Here is a 16,138-nt window from a genome sequence, read left to right as displayed (position 1 = left end):
TATTTTGATCTTTGCATATTAAATGAACACATTTTTATTGTGGGACTATTTGTCACTGTATGGGTATCCATTGAGTGCAGGCATTTTTGGATTACTAGTTTTTACAGACCCTGCATTTTTTGCAGTTTTCTTTGGACAATATGTTAGAGCTTTTTTTCCCTGGGTCTCTGCCAAAAAGGGGTATTTGACCAAGCAAAATAAACTGTACATCTCACATGGACGACTTTTCATCATTAGCTGCTTCACATGGTACAAAATAGTGGTGCAACAGGTACTACGGTGTGCTAGAGAAACCTGGGCATTAAAACAGAATAGTTGAGGAAGCTAGTGGTGATGAAGATAAAGTGTTTAAGATGGGTGGTAGGATGCACACTGTGAATAGACTAAGAAATGAGTACTTAAGAGCAGAAGCCCAATTGCAGAGAATGTCAAAAAGAATACATTACGATGGTTTAGGGACATGCTGAAAAGCAGAAGACAATTTGTTGAAAAAGATACAAGACAGACAGGAAGAAGGCAAGAGGAAACAAGGGTATCCAGCAAAGAAGCAGATGGATTGTGAGAGAGAAGCCCTGCGAGAATCAGGCATGGCTGTCAAAGAAGGAAAGAGAGTGGCAGAGAACTGACAGAGATGGTGACAGTTGCTAACACCCTGACCCCCCATGAAGAAAATGGGGGTTGATTATGAGGAGGAGATACTGCACAAGGTTACAGCTATGCATTCAGGTAACATGGTAATAGAGCTATATCAAGAAACAGGGAGAAAGACATTCCTAACCTTCTTGCTGTGGAGTCGCAGGAGTTTGGCACCAGACAGCAAATTCAAACAGTTTTCTAACAGTAGCAAATATGGAAGGTCAACTCCCTGGCAGACAGCAGTCTTACTCAGAGTTACACAACTAAAAAAATATTCCTTCTGGACAGAACTCCAATTTCCTTGCCTATCTGACCATAACAGAAAATAGGGTACCAATTTATTCTGTTTGGACTTGGATGGAGTATTATGGAAACGATGCTCCAAATGTCAAAAGACAGTTTCTATGCCTCTCTCCATCTTCTGCAATGATGAGGTTTGTTTAATAAGCCAAACTCCATAAAGCGAGTCATTCGCATTAATGATCTGGTTTCAGGCACTGTACCCACTTAACTACTACACAGACTTCTATTACTGTATCTTTTAAAGACACTACCTCACCCATTTGGCAAGTCTCATCCATATTCTTCCACTCCCTGAAACAGATGGTATATCTTCAGTTCCAGAGACAGCCAAATCAGCCTGCCTTCTCAAAAAAGGCAGAGTAGTTTCCATTCTTATATCCACTCAGAAGGCAGAAACTATCAAATGCAAACATACATGGACAAATTCCTACACTTTTCTTCTCTGAAGAATACCAGGAGAATCTAACCTTCCACAGCATCCAGTCCTCGGAATTATCCTACGGTCTTTAGTTTTTATTTATGTCCCACCCATCATCGATTGAAGGGCATACTACAGTCATTGTAATAGCAGTTTTGAAAAAGTCTGTATTGAGGGTTAAAATGTGCTTAACTGCTTTGTTTTTTCGTTTATTTGGGTTTTCAAAAGGCAAGTTTGTTTTTATTCTGGTGAAGCTTTCAGGTCTTTCACTGGATTTGCTAACTTTTTGATTTCCTGATTACATATTACAGCTCTTCAGAATTCCATACAGAATTTCTTATACTGTCACTGGTCTCTCAAAAGTCTGCAAATCGTTTTGGTAAAAAAGCTCACATTAAACGATTGATGATCTTATTCATCCATGGGATTTATACTTTGTCTAAAAAAGCTGACTGCCTCCACCTGAACTAATTAGCTCACCACAGTTAAAATTTCAGATCTAGCAAATCATCATTTCAGGTCACTGGTCATTACCTCTGCAAGGAGTACTACAGAGCAACAGTCCCTTTTTGCCAATTCTCCTTATCTTATACTTCATGAAGGAAGAGTGGATCTTCACTGCAAAATCAAACAGGTGTATTTTTATTTTCTCACTTGATGAACTGATCTGTATACTTCAGTGAATGAATGAAAGCATACGTTTGTGTGCATTAATGTGTGAGCGCATGTACATATGCGTTCAAATGCAAGAGACTATTCAGATACGAGTCAATGGCTAACGATTCTCCATTCTTCTCCGCAAGCAGCCACCAAATGGAGAGTTAGTAATACACAAGAGCTGTGGCAGCTGCACTGGCATGGGGGCAGTGTGACACATTGGAAGAATACTCCCAGCGGTGACAATGGACTGTAGGGAGCTGTCCTATGTGAAGAGCATAACATTCTATTTTAAAATGTCACTTTCCTTGTGATACAAATGTCACTTAAAGAATACATTAAGTCACAAGAAGCTCTGTAGAGAAATGCAGTAACAATCTATAAGCCATACCATGTACCGGAAAATTACTCACAGGCAAAACAAATTTAAAAAGTAAATGAGCCGATAAGCTTCTTTTCAATGTCTTCATAAATGATCACTATACTACCATCAAGCATGCCAATATAGTTCAATATGCTGATCAGCTCAATATAATTTTGCTAAATTTCAACAATGTACACAAACATCCTTCTCCGCTATTGAGGCATGGCTGAACAATTCATAAATGCTACTATATCAAACTAATTATGTTCACCTCAAACTATTCTCAGAAAATCAAACTTTTTACATTTACCCTGCCAATAACAGAAAGCTAAATTCTGTAAAACTCCTAGATGTCATTTATGATAAACAAAATTTGGCCAGCACATTTCAAGCTGAAAAGAAAACTCATCAAAATACTAGCTTTACTATACATTTTATACATACATATATATATATATATATATATATATATATATATATATATATATATATATATATATATATATATATATATATATATATATATATATATATATATACACACACATATATATATATATATATATATATATATATATATATATATATATATATATATATATATATATATATATATATATATATAAAAAATTACATACATACGTTCGTAGGCAGGTACTAGGCTATTGGCTCTAGGGCCTATATAAGCCTAACCAAAAAGGTACCCTGGCTTTCGCCACCCAAGAAAATTATTTTCTTGTGACCCTGTCGAGCAGAGCACAGATGTGATCCCCGGGGTGAATTTCCTATTTTCCATCCAATCAAGATTTTTCTTGAAGAGTGCTAATGAGGAGCTTTGTTTGATATAGATAGGTAGTTTGTTCCAGAGTAGGGGGAAGTCTCTGGGACAGGAATCTATCCCTCCGGCATGTTCTGTTTATTGTGGTGACAAGGTTTAGGTCCCTAGAGCACGTAGCTAGGAGGGATTGGGATTTCTTTAAGTGGAGCATGTCCAACAGCTCTGGATTTGACATAGCTTTGTATGTTAGGCAGAGATCGCCTCTGAGTAGGCGATATGCGACGGAGTAAAGATGGAGTTTTTTTGAGATGGTCTGCGAAGGGCATCTGTTTGAGGCCAGTAACCCTCTTTGTGAGGTATTTCTGTGGCCTTTCCAGTTGTAGATGTCTTGTGATGTACATACCGAAAGGGCCGTTGTACTCTATACTGGGTCTAATGAGTGATGGGTAGAGTGGAACAATGACCTCTTTTTTCCTGGATGAGAAACCTTTTGTGATGAGGTGTGTCACGTAGAAGGATTTCCTGACTACTGTGGCGATGTGATTATCAAAAGAGAGACTACTGTCCACCTGTGTCCCAAGGTCTCTTATCACACTTTCGGTGTTAAGTAGACTACCGCCTATGTGGTAGCTCATGGGTACAGAGTTTTTACCAAAGGTGATGACACTGCACTTTTTGGCATTGAGCTTGAGGCCATGGCTTTGACACCAGGCATCTGTCTCAGTCAGGCCCTTTTGTAGGATGTCCACATAATTAGGAGTTTTGATTAGGACTCTTAGTTTGCAGTCATCTGTGACCTTCATTAGTCAAAAACCTTCTTTGTTAGCCTGTACTTCAGAAAAGTGGATACCAAACAGGACAGGACAGGACCCAGGACTGAACCCTGTGGTACTCCCATTTGTCACTGGTCTGAAGTTGGATTTAGAGTCTGCTACTTTCACAGTGTGGGTTCCGTCAGTGAGCCAGTTGGCAATCCATCTTGTGACATAGGGATTTATACCTAGTTTAGTGAGTTTATCTATAATTCCAGAGTGGGGGATGGTGTCAAAAGCCTTGGCAAGATCTAAATAGGCTGTGTGAACTACCTTGTCCTTGTCTACAGCTTTGGTGACTGCTTTAAAGAAGTCTATCAGGTTAAGGAGACATGATCTGCCTTTCACAACCCCGAACTGGGTGGGGTCCAGAGTTTGGAGATTACCAATGTCTTTGTTTATAAATTCTATGATGATACGTTCCATAGCCTTGCAGACCAGTCTCGTTAGGCTAATGGGGTGGTAGTTCCCGGGGTCCATGGTGGCTTCCCTTTGTGGAGTGACATAACTGTCACTGTGTGCCATTCAGTGGGCACAAAGCCTGAGGTGAGGCTATGATTGAACATGGTGCTTAGGTGGGGTGCCAGTTCATTCTGTAGTTCATGTAGAATACAGCCTGGGATATTGTCAGGTCCCATGGACGCTGTGTTCTTGGCTTTGGAGAGTTTGGTTTTTACCTGTGCAGCCGTGATTACAGGAACTTTGCATTCTTCCGGTATAGAGATGGGCCCTTTAGGGGGGCAAGAGGGGAGGGGGGCTAAAGTTAGCACTGAACCTGCCGGCCAGGATATTGGCAATATCAGTTGGTTCTGTATGTTTAGTGCCATTGTGCTGTAACTCAGAGCAGATCTGAGTGTTGCCATTGAGACTGACATAGCCATAGAATGCTTTGTGGTTGTCTTTTAGAATCAGTGGCAATTTTGTTTTCATAACTAGCTTTGGAGGATTTTATGAGGGATCTCAGCTTCTTACTGAGGCTGACCAGGGAGTTCCTCCAGTCATGGAATTTTACTCTTTTTTTGCAACAGTTTCTTTCTTCTGTTGTAGAGTTTGTTTATGGCAGGAGACCACCAGATTAGCTTCCTTTTGTTGGAGGATATCATCTTCATTCTGTTAAGGATAGCACGATCCATGCATTCATTTAAGTGCTTATAAAGTACATTTGTGTAGGATTCAGCAGTCTTACTTCTAGTGTCTGTCTGCATGAGTGTTGTGAAGTTTGCCACTTCTGTCTTAAGAAGCGTGAAGTTGACTTTGGAGAAATTGTTTTACAGTGGTTTCTCCTAACTGGGGGTGGGGGCGGGATGTGGATGTCTAGGGTGATTTGCTTGTGGTCGGATCTGACCAACGAAGAAGTGACCTGTGGTGTGAACACTGGTTGCCCATGTTGGTAATGACCAGGGCTAGGATATTGCTGCCCCTGGTGGGGGTGTGGATAAGTTGATCCAAGGCGTTGGAATGTATGAATTACACAGACAGACACACAGACGTGTCAAAGCCTGCTTAACAAAAAAAACAACCAGAAAACATGAAACTAATACCTACCTTCCTACCATCCCTCCTAAATGCATCCCCATTCTAGTCAATCTTCAAAATACATTCTTTTCCAAGCTTGAACAACATTACAATAAAAGCAGCCAAATTTGCCAACAATCATCCCCCCAGAAACATCACTGTATCACTTGGTGCTCAGCTGTCTTGCCACTTTTCCCAACTGGTTGCTATTCATAACCTTATTTATAAGCCACAGTGATGTGCTTTAAGCAACACTGTTCAACCCTACTCTCTTCAAAGAGCTTTACGTTTTGAGACAAATTGCTACTTATAACATGCAAATCCAACAACAATGCTGGTAACTACCTCCATGCTAATAAAGGTAGTAAGTGATGGAACCTTCCTCCCTACAGATTAGAAACAATACAAAATGTCGGTATTTCAAAGAACACCTAAAAATCACCCAACTGCTAACTGGCTGTGCACCTGTTCTCACCTGGTTGACCTCCATTTTAGCACTACATACAAACCTCTAGCAGCTCAGCCCTTCTCCTTCATTTGCTCTACATACACAAGCTCTGCCCTACTGCTCAAAAACACTATTATGTGATACTGTCTTAGCTCTATGTAGCCCTGTATAAAGCTTTCTTGTATCAGTATTAACCAAGATCTGTTGATGACTTACTAAATACTTATGTACTTAATCCTCCCCAATACCTTTATTTGGATTTCCATCAAGAAATATTAAAAGCTTCAACATGTGAGGAGTATAACTACATAGAAAATGCTTTGTTCATGACAAATTGAAGAATTAATAGAAAAAAGAAACATAGGAACATAACTATGCACGCTGACTGACAAGTGCCATAACATCGGTTCATTTTATACAATGACAATAGTACTTAACACACCAGTATGGTCTCAGAGATAAAAAATGAAAAAAAAAAACAAGACTTTAGCAATAAATCTTCTCTTGGTTAACTCAGCTTAAAATGTAGATTTGTCTAGACTACATATCTTAAATATGCTTTTTTTCACTGATGAAGCTTTGCATCTCAAAACTGGCTGAACAGATTAAATGCATTGTGGGATGGCTTTAAATATATGGTGAAACAACTGCTCATAAATTAATAGCAACCAAAGCAAATGATCTTATTACGCACATTTTTGGTTGTATACTTTATTTTTGATTACACGTAATACTATGTAATATCTTGAGATTTTTCTCCCCGGGCATCTGCTGAAAATGTTTCTCAAACCCAGACAGACTGTCCTGGTAAACAAAAGCACAAACAAAACAAAACAAAACCATAAAATAATCCAAGTAGAGATATCACAAGTCACAAAAGATATCCCGTTGATTCAGTGGGCTCCCTATTCAGAATCTTAATTCTCCCACATTCTAATTTAAGTGGAAAACAACTACCCAGTTATTTTTTTATTCATTTTCTTAAAAAATCTGCAATACTAAGCAAGGAAAAATGAGCGTATCTACACCCAAAGTCAGATAGGAATCACACTAAAATACATATGATCTAAAAAACACAATCTCAGATAAACAAAGTAACTTGGATCAGAGTCCAGGTTCAGTCAGTGAAAAACAAATTAAACTCAAATAGCTACAGCCATTATTTTATTGTTTTTTGCAAAGACTGACAAACATTTGATAGGCACACAAGTAAACAAAGTAGCAGTCCATCATAAAAAACAGAAAAGCATAGCAAGTCCAATGTCTATATTACCATTTCATATCCAGTACTGCTGCTGATTCGATCCTCTGGATTTCCGTTAGTGGTGTAAATATTTGATCATGACTGAAGTGATACAGGTAGACACGCCCCACACGAGTGTGTGGGCTATCAGTCTCTGTACCATCCTCTCCAACCTAGTATAAAGTAAAACAAAAGAACAAAAGTAAACCAGTAGTTTATTCTACATTGCCCAAAAGGATGGAAATACAGCTACAATTGCGAAAATATAAGTGTGAGCATGTGCGCACTCATGTGCATATGCCTATGTGCGACTGTATACACCAGTGTTAGGGGCATAATTGGAACTGTGTGTGTATCTGCTTGACTGTAAGGGTGTGGCCATGTGTGGGTGGGTGCCTGTGCCACAGCGCTGTGTAAGTTGAAAGGGTGAACACTAAGTGTTTAGAGACATTGCTAAAAAGACCTGTCACTCCACTCACCTCTTCCACGTCTCCAACTCGCTAGTTAATGCCACAGAACTGCTAGAATGCAATGCTATTAGTGTTGTGGAGCCAACCTTAGTATATCCACTGGAACTTACAGTAGTTTGTCAGCTGTGGATCTAAAAAAACATGAATATAAATATAACAAGGCAGCACAACTTGCCTTGCCCACACTGCCAAGTCAATTCACCGTAAACCTGCCAGTATTATACTGGCTTCCATTCATAAACAGGCTTGTCAGTACAGCTTCATTTCTGCTTTACTCACTTTCATCCTATAAACCCTTTCAAATTCTTTAATGATGCACATCAGCAAACTGCACGCCACGCCTACCACGCCACGCCTACTTTCAAACTGCACGCCACGCCTACTTTCAAACTGCACGCCACGCCTACTTTCAAACTGCACGCCACGCCTACTTTCAAACTGCACGCCACGCCTACTTTCAAAAGGATAGGATACCTACTGAAATCTAGAAGTCACTACAGGGGCTCTCTGCTGTGCAACTTTTTACCTACTGAAAATCAGGTATTTAAGCTTGAATTTAAAAAAAAAGACCATCTGTACACTTCACTTTCAACTTCAGTATAGAATAATGTTATCATTCATAGTGTTACCATTCACTGCATGTTTTTCCAATGCAACTGTACACATGCCCAGTCACCGTTTCTCTACAGTCAGGTAGTGTGACACAAAGTTATTTTTTAAAGCATCTGGGCCTTTGTTATATATTGCTTGTTAACTTTAAATCTCAAACATAACATATATTCTACTTTGTTGCATTCTCTTAATGCAAACAGTTATTGTTCCCCAGGCCTCTAAATGAGCTGGACAGTTAAGTTAATAAACAGAAAATCAAACATTTTCATTCTGTTACAGTGGTCTTCCCCAAAAATCAGATGTTCTTCAAGGCTCCCTTAGATGTTAAAATGCACTTTGGGCTTACTCAAAATTCTATAACATTCATGCAATCAAACAAAGGCACAGACAGCATCCTATTGCACTGTGTGCCTCTCACAAAACAATACCACGTAGTTAATGTTTGAAAGTACTAGAGCAGAGTTGCGTGTGCCACATGCTTCGAGGAAAGGAAAATGCAACTCTAATATGCACTTTCCATTCCCAAAGATCTACAACTCTAAAGGAGGTCTAGCTTGAAGGAGTTTTTAAAATCAGGGGTTTCACTGCTATTAGCAGCAGCTATCTAGCAGACTTGTTAAATTCACATTCAGATGAGAAATGCTCTCTGTGGCCCCTGGCAATATCCTGCACACTTGGCTGTTTATACTCATCACCAGTGACTTTCAAACTACACCTCCTCTGCTCTGCTGTAAGCACATACTGCATTTTTTAGTTTAAGGTGAACTATTTTACAGATTGGTTTGCTCTGATTTAATTGGTTAATTTAGCATTGTATGTTTGCTCAGTTTATTGCTACTGCGTGCTAACTTGTAGATTTAAGTTTCTATTTTTGGAGACTTCCATTGTCCTGTTCTGTATGCCATGAAATACTTAGCTAAACTTGTTAGTTAGTACATGGAGATATGAAGTTTCTGAACTAGATGGTGGGAGTAGGATTTGATAATAAGCTAGCTTTTGTATGCTGTTGCCTGATTTTTTCTCCTCTAGGAATTGAGCCTGGATTTGTATGTATTCCTAGAAGGGTGATTACTGTATTCATGATAGAGTGTTATTAAGGTTTTGTTTTGCCCTATATTTAAATCTTCTCCTTCTCCCCTCTTTTTCCCAGCTATTTTCACCTCCTGACCACTACTAGGTCCGGGATCTAATAACCTAACTAAGACTGCTGCCTCCTATACTACTGTAAGGAACGACGCCAACCCTCTTTTGGGAGCTCTCTCCTGGAAAGTTAGAAGAAAGTATGTCCTACAATTCCTGCAATTTGTAAATAACTGTTGTTAGCCTTTAACTGTACAACCCGTAGCCAGGTCAGCCAGCAGCCACACATTGCTTCTTCCAACCAACTGACCAAAGGTCTCTATTAGTATCCCCAGCAACCTTGCCTCTTACTGTATGCAGTAAGCCCTGTAAGCAGCCACGGTTCCAGTACCTGCTGTTGCCTCTAGGTGGCGCCCTTCTCTTATAGATATTCCCCTCTGGAAGTAATTCCTCCCCAGTAAAGTCTCTTTATCTTACCCTCTGTTAGTCCCTTTATACCCCTCCACCTTTATCTGCTTTCCCTACTACTTCTAGCATCTACTCACTCCTAACTTTTGCCATCTAGCTTTCACATATCCCTTGGTTAACTCACCTGTACGATCTGCTCTTCACTGATTGCTTTCACCTGAAAAGTACAGTTTTGTACCTACCATAAATGTAGATGTTCGAGGATCCACATTGCTGCAGTCCTAACTATTGGGTAGTCCGCTGTCCAGTCGGCCCGAATACCAAAGTATATGGCTGACGTCGGTCAGGGCGCATTAGACTGACGTCAGTACGTCAGGGTACTAATGCGCATGACCGACGTCATATCCTCAGTCTTTTCTTGCCCCAGATGTCAGAAGACCCTAAAAAGACAAGGCCCAATATACCTGCACCAAAAATATGTACAATATATACAAAATTATCAGCATATAACCTCACCTACACAACCACCCCTAAACACAGAGGGGAAGGAGGGAGGGTAAATTGGACTGCAGCAATGTGGATCCTCGAACATCTACATTTATGGTAGGTACAAACTGTACTATGTTCTTCATTCCACATTGCTGCAGTCCTAACTATTGGGTAGAATCCCAAAGCAGAGGTAAGGAGGCTGGCAAATCATAAAGAAGCAGGAGCTGACAACATGCCTTGCAAAATAGCTGTGGCAAAACCAGCCCTAGACTTAGAGTAGAGAGGAAGGTGATAATGCTTAGAGAAAGTATGCACTGAACTCCAAGTAGCTGCCTCCAAAATATCCTTAGTTGCCACCCCTTAGAAATGCTGTTGAAGTGGCAGTAGCCCTAGTGGAATGAGGCCTAATCCCAGCTGGAATTTCCTTGCCATGATGGGAATAACAAAATGCAATGCAAAACCCAATCCACCTAGAAATAGTTTGTTTTGACACAGGCTTGCCCTGAACTCAAAGCAAAAGAAACAAACAACTGCTGAGACTGCCTAAAATCCTTAGTCCTGCTTAAATAATAACGCAATTGCCTGTGTACATCTAAAGTGTGCAAAATCTTTTCCCCTTTATTTTGGGGTCTGCATAAAAAGTAGGCAAATGAATAGTTTGGTTTAAAGCCACACTAGAAACCACCTTAGGCATAAAGGAAGGATTAGTACGTAATGATACCCTATCCTTATGGAAAATCAAAAAGGGCTCTACTGCCATAAGGGCCTGCAACTCAGACACCCTTCTTGCAGAAGTAATAGCCAACAGAAAAGCAGTCTTCCATGACAAGTATTTCAATTCAGCAGTAGCCGCAGGCTCAAAAGGTTGTAGAGTAAGTTTTCCAACACAAAATTGAGATCCCAAGCAGGAGTAGGAGCTCTACGGGGGTCTTATATTCTTTGCCCCTCTAAGAAACTGCTTGAACAAAGGATGCGAAAACAATGGTGGGTCACAATCATAGTGAGCTGAAATTGCTGCAGCATGAATCTTAATGGAAGAGAAGGACAAACCTTTGTCCAATAACTCAGTAAGATATTGAAGAGCCACACTCAAATTAGGCTCAGAAATCTCCAAATTCTTTGCTGTACTCCAAAATAAAAATCTCTTCCATTTTTCTGCGTACACTTTCCTGGTACTAGGTCTTCTAGCTTCCATAATCACATTTAAAACTTGTTGAGGAAGTTGAGACCTGCTGTGTTTCAACACAGAATATGCCAGGCTGTTAGATGAAGAGAGTGAAGCTTGACATTGAGCAGACGACAGTCCTTCTGAGATAACAGATGTGGAATCAAAGGTAAAGGCCATGGAGGCTTCCTTACCAGACTCCTTAGTAGTGGGTACCAGTGTTGCCGAGGCCAATCTGGAGCTATTAAAATCATCCTTGGCTTGTCTTGTCTGACCTTTAAGAGCACCTTTGGAAGAAGAGGCAGAGGTGGAAAGGCATACACATGAAGATTTTTCCAACTGAAAGACAGAGCATCCACTTTCCAAGCTGTGTGATGAAACCCCTTTGTGCAAAACTTTGGCAGCTGGTGGTTTAGTGGAGAAGCGAACAGATCTATGTCTGGAGTTCCCCATGACACTGTCAATTTCTGAAATACATGAAGATCCAGTTTCCACTCGTGGGGATCCATGATTTGTCTGCTTAACACATCTGCTAAGGAGTTCTGTGCTCCCGGCAGAAACCTTGCCAGAAGAGTTAGTTGCAAGCTGAGCGCAGTCTCCCATAAAATCATTGCTTGCCTGCATAGAGGATAAGAATGTGTTCCCCCTTGTTTGTTGATGTACCACATGACAGTTGTGTTGTGTTAGAATCAACACCTGCCCTGGAAGAAGTAACTCCTTGAAAGCCATTAATGCAAACTGGACTGCTAACATCTCCTTCATGTTGATATGTAGATGCTGTAGTCTGGCAGGCCACTTGTCTTGTATCCACTTTCCATTTAGATGAGCTCCTCAAGCAATGTCCGAGGCATCTGTCGTTAAAATCTGACTCGGCTCTGGCCGGGTCACAGAGAGTCCCTTGTTTAGGTGACATTCCTGAGCCCACCACAAAAATTCTTTTTGAAGGCAAGGTATTATTTGAATGACAGTGTCCAAATCCTGGCAGTGCTGTGTCCATACATTTTTGAGATACCATTGCAGCTTCCTCATATGCAGTTTGGCATTGGGAAGCAGCAGAATACAAGATGCCATGAACCCTAATGCTTGAAGGACTGTCCTTGCAGTCAGCACGGACTGATGAGATAGTTGATGGAAGTAAAGGGATAGACTCTTGTTTGTCCGGGGTTAAAAAGGCCATCTGGGCTGCTGTACTCAGTCTCACACCCAGAAAGCATATGTCTTGAGAGGGTACTAGACTGGACTTTATTTCGTTCACAGAATACCCTAGGCATCTTAGCACTGCTATAACATATTCCAGATGCTGTAGAAGGTCTTCCTTTTCTTGAGCCAGAATCAGGCAGTCGTCCAAGTAAGGATAGATTTGAATTCCTTTTAGCCTGAAGTAAGCTATCACTGGAGCCAGAACCTTTGTGAATACTCTGGGCAGTAGATAAGCCAAAGGGCAATGCAGAGAACTGATAATGAGAATTTCCAGCTCGAAACCGCAGATACTTCCTGCAACTTAGTCTTATAGGCACATGAAGGTAAGCTTCCTTGAGATCTAAAGTTACCATCCAGTGATCTTTGCCCAGCAGAGGTAAAAGCTGTTGTAACGTCAGCATCTTGAACTTGGGAATGTCCAGATAAGTGTTGAGGATAGATAAATCCAAAATTGGTCTCCACGTGTTCCCCTTCTTTGGTACTAGGAACAGGCGAGAATAAAATCCTAGGCCCCTTTCTGATACAGGGACTGGCTGAATGGCTCCTATTTGGAGTAACAGAGAAATTTGCTTGTGAGCCTCTTTCCTTTGTGGAGGAGGAACGTCTGGCATGCCTTTGAAAGGGGGTAATGTATGGAAATAAAACCTGTAACCGTGGTGAAGGATATCCAACACCCATCTGTCTTGAGTAATTAAATCCCAATTTTCTTTGAAAAGAGACAGTCTTCCTCCCAAAGGAGCTGCCAGGCGAGAATCTACTGGCAGCTGAAAAGGCAGGTCATTGGGTCTGTTTACGAAAGGACTGACCCCTGCCCTCACCAGAAGTCTGAGCAGGTGAACTCCCTGTTCTAGGCTTAAAAGAACCTTGAGCTCTGCCCCTACCACGTCTAGACCTACCCCTAGACTGGGAATCATAAGCAGGATATGTCCATCCCTTAGTAGGCCAATTTCTACTAAACGGTGGCTGCACCTGCAAAAATCTTTAACAGTTTGCATAGACTTAGCTTTGTCCTCCATTTTCTTTAAAACTGCTTCCACAGGCGAACCAAACAACACATCAGACTGTAAAGGAGCATCCAAAATCCTTGTCTTAACATGCTCAGCTAAATTCTGATCCCTCAACCAGGCATGCCTGCGAAGAACAGAACTAGTGGCAGCCACCCTCGAGGAGGCCTGTACAGCAGCAAAACCACATTGCAAAGAATGCTTACCCACTTGTTCAGACACATGAACTAAATCCAGCAACTCTTTACACTCAATACCTTCCGCCAAAGCATCCACCTTAGATTTCAATTGTGAAAGGAGATAATTTTGATATTTTAGCATGTGAAACTGACAATTCAACGCCTCATGGCTAAAGTGGAAGAAGTATACACTTTCTTTCCCCATCTATCCAAAGCCCTTGCCTCATTAACAGTGGGAACAGGGTTTTAACAGCAGAGGCCTTAACACCTTTAGGTCCCGAGAAACAGTTTCGGGTCTGCCCTAGGACTCTTAAAAGATACTTATGAGCTTCAGGCACCCTATAGTACCTATCAGGTTTAACAGGAGCAGGAGGCAAAGAATCAGGGTTCAGGGAAGCCTCTGCAAAACATCTTCCACCACATTCAACACAGGAGGTATAGCTAAGGGCCTATGCTGGGGTAAAACAAGAATTCCCTAAGCCTTTTCCTGGAATCAGAGTAATCTTGGCCTTCCCATTTAAAGTGCTCCCTCATGGAATGCAGAGTCTCTGAAAATGAGAAATCCTCAGGAGGAGAAGCTGTAGGAGTGGAATCATCCACATCAGAATCAGAATAAGGAGGATACTCCTGCAAGTCTTCCAGAAGACTCAGAAGCCTCTGAACACTGTTCAAAACTCTCAAACTCAGGTTCCACCCTAGGCCTCTTATCAGGAGGGGCATAGAACCTCTAATCATAGTAATCAAATCTTCTGCCATTTTAAGCATATGTTTCTTAGGCACAGAACCTGAAGTGCTAGGAGAAGCCCCCACTGAAGCTAAACTTGGCCTACCTCTCAAAGAAGTTTTGGAAACAGAAGGCGAGGCTCTAACTACCTTGGGAAGAGAGGGAAGAACAGTTACCTGAGAAGCCCCCTCAGCCTGGCCTACCTCCTGAGAAGGCACATCCTGTAACAGTAAAGTCTCTGCCTGAGACTCCAAAGAAACTCCTGGCAAAACCTCTGGCTCTACTGAGCCTTCTAAAGAACCGACATCCGGGACTGCCGGTTCATCAACCCTAGGCTTCGCTGTTTTGTCCTTGCGCTTTTTGGACGAAGCAGGCGGAGCATCCGGACGGCATTTATAATTACAACGCTTCCCAAACACTAACCTGGCACAGTCTAACCTTCTCTTAATAGTGCGTCTGTTAAATCTAGCACAAGAGCGGCATCCAACAACGTCGTGCTCAGGCCCTAAACAAGGTATACACAAGGTATGGTAATCCCTATGAGGTATCTGTTTCCCACAAGAAATACAGTTATTCACTTTTCTGACATCCGGTTAAATACTGAGGCAAGAAAAACAAAATGTTCCTAACGGGTACTTAGCCAACTTTGATTCGGTCTGAAACTCCGACTTCAGAAAATTTCAGAACGCCAACCTGCACTCGCAAAACTGCTTCTGCATCGGACCATGCGGCAAAAAAGACTGAGGATATGACGTCGGTCATGCGCATTAGTACCCTGACGTACTGACGTCAGTCTAATGCGCCCTGACCGACGTCAGCCATATACTTTGGTATTCGGGCCGACTGGACAGCGGACTACCCAATAGTTAGGACTGCAGCAATGTGGAATGAAGAACATCTGTTTGTTTCTGCCCCGCTTCGCTCCCCTCCCTACCCCCTTATCCCACCAACCCCACGCACCCTCACCCTTATACCTCACTTACCACTCCCCCTAAGCAATCCCACCTATCCATAACACCAACCTCAAATTGTAAATCTCCACCCACTAATTACTACCATTCCATTTCCTTTTCATCCCCCCCTCACTCCTACTCCTAAGCTAATACTGTGGCTCTTCCCACCAAGTTTCTCAAACTTACACTTTAGTCTTAGTCCAACCTTTACTCTGAGTTCCTTTTCTCCACTCCTCACCATGTCTTTTAAAACCAACAAAACACCATCCTTGGCCCCTATAATAAAACAGAACCCAGCCAAGCTATTACCCCTGTTCATTTTTTCCCTAGTACTCACACTACCCTATCTCCTAACCTCTTATGAAATAAAATATAATTATGACCTTAAAACCTCTTCCAAACAAACTGCATCTAATTTAATAACCCCAAAGTTCACACATTCAAACATTACTTCTACCTCTTCCTACCTCTTAGCCAAATATCACAGACTATCCCATATTAAATCTAATAATCTCATGTTAAGGAAACTAAAATATTTAATGTTGATTACTTGTAAGCCACACTTAAACTACAACCCCTCTACCCTGGTAGATGGCGATATACATCCTAACCCAGGACCCTCTACTATTTCCTCTGAAGCCACACCTATTATCTCAAATTCTTCCCTTCATTTACCAACC

General features: G+C 41.4%; 2 protein-coding genes across 3 annotated transcripts in view; both read right to left on the bottom strand.

The window, feature by feature from the left end:
- Positions 1-16,138, bottom strand: part of SECISBP2 (SECIS binding protein 2) — a 1,593,758-nt gene that overhangs the window by 1,151,914 nt on the left and 425,706 nt on the right. The window lies entirely within an intron of this gene.
- Positions 1-16,138, bottom strand: part of LOC122795888 (diphthine methyltransferase-like) — a 153,863-nt gene that overhangs the window by 117,187 nt on the left and 20,538 nt on the right. For both annotated transcript variants that reach the window (XM_044064314.1, XM_044064312.1), the window contains exon 2: positions 7,205-7,347. In XM_044064314.1, the coding sequence (XP_043920249.1) occupies positions 7,205-7,347 (143 nt within the window). The remainder of the gene's footprint in view (positions 1-7,204; positions 7,348-16,138) is intronic.

This window comes from Protopterus annectens, chromosome 2.part2 (assembly GCF_019279795.1).
Source record: "Protopterus annectens isolate FY-2018-M chromosome 2.part2, PAN1.0, whole genome shotgun sequence".
NCBI classification, from domain to species: Eukaryota; Metazoa; Chordata; order Ceratodontiformes; family Protopteridae; genus Protopterus; species Protopterus annectens.
This window is presented reverse-complemented; position numbering and strand designations above follow the sequence as displayed.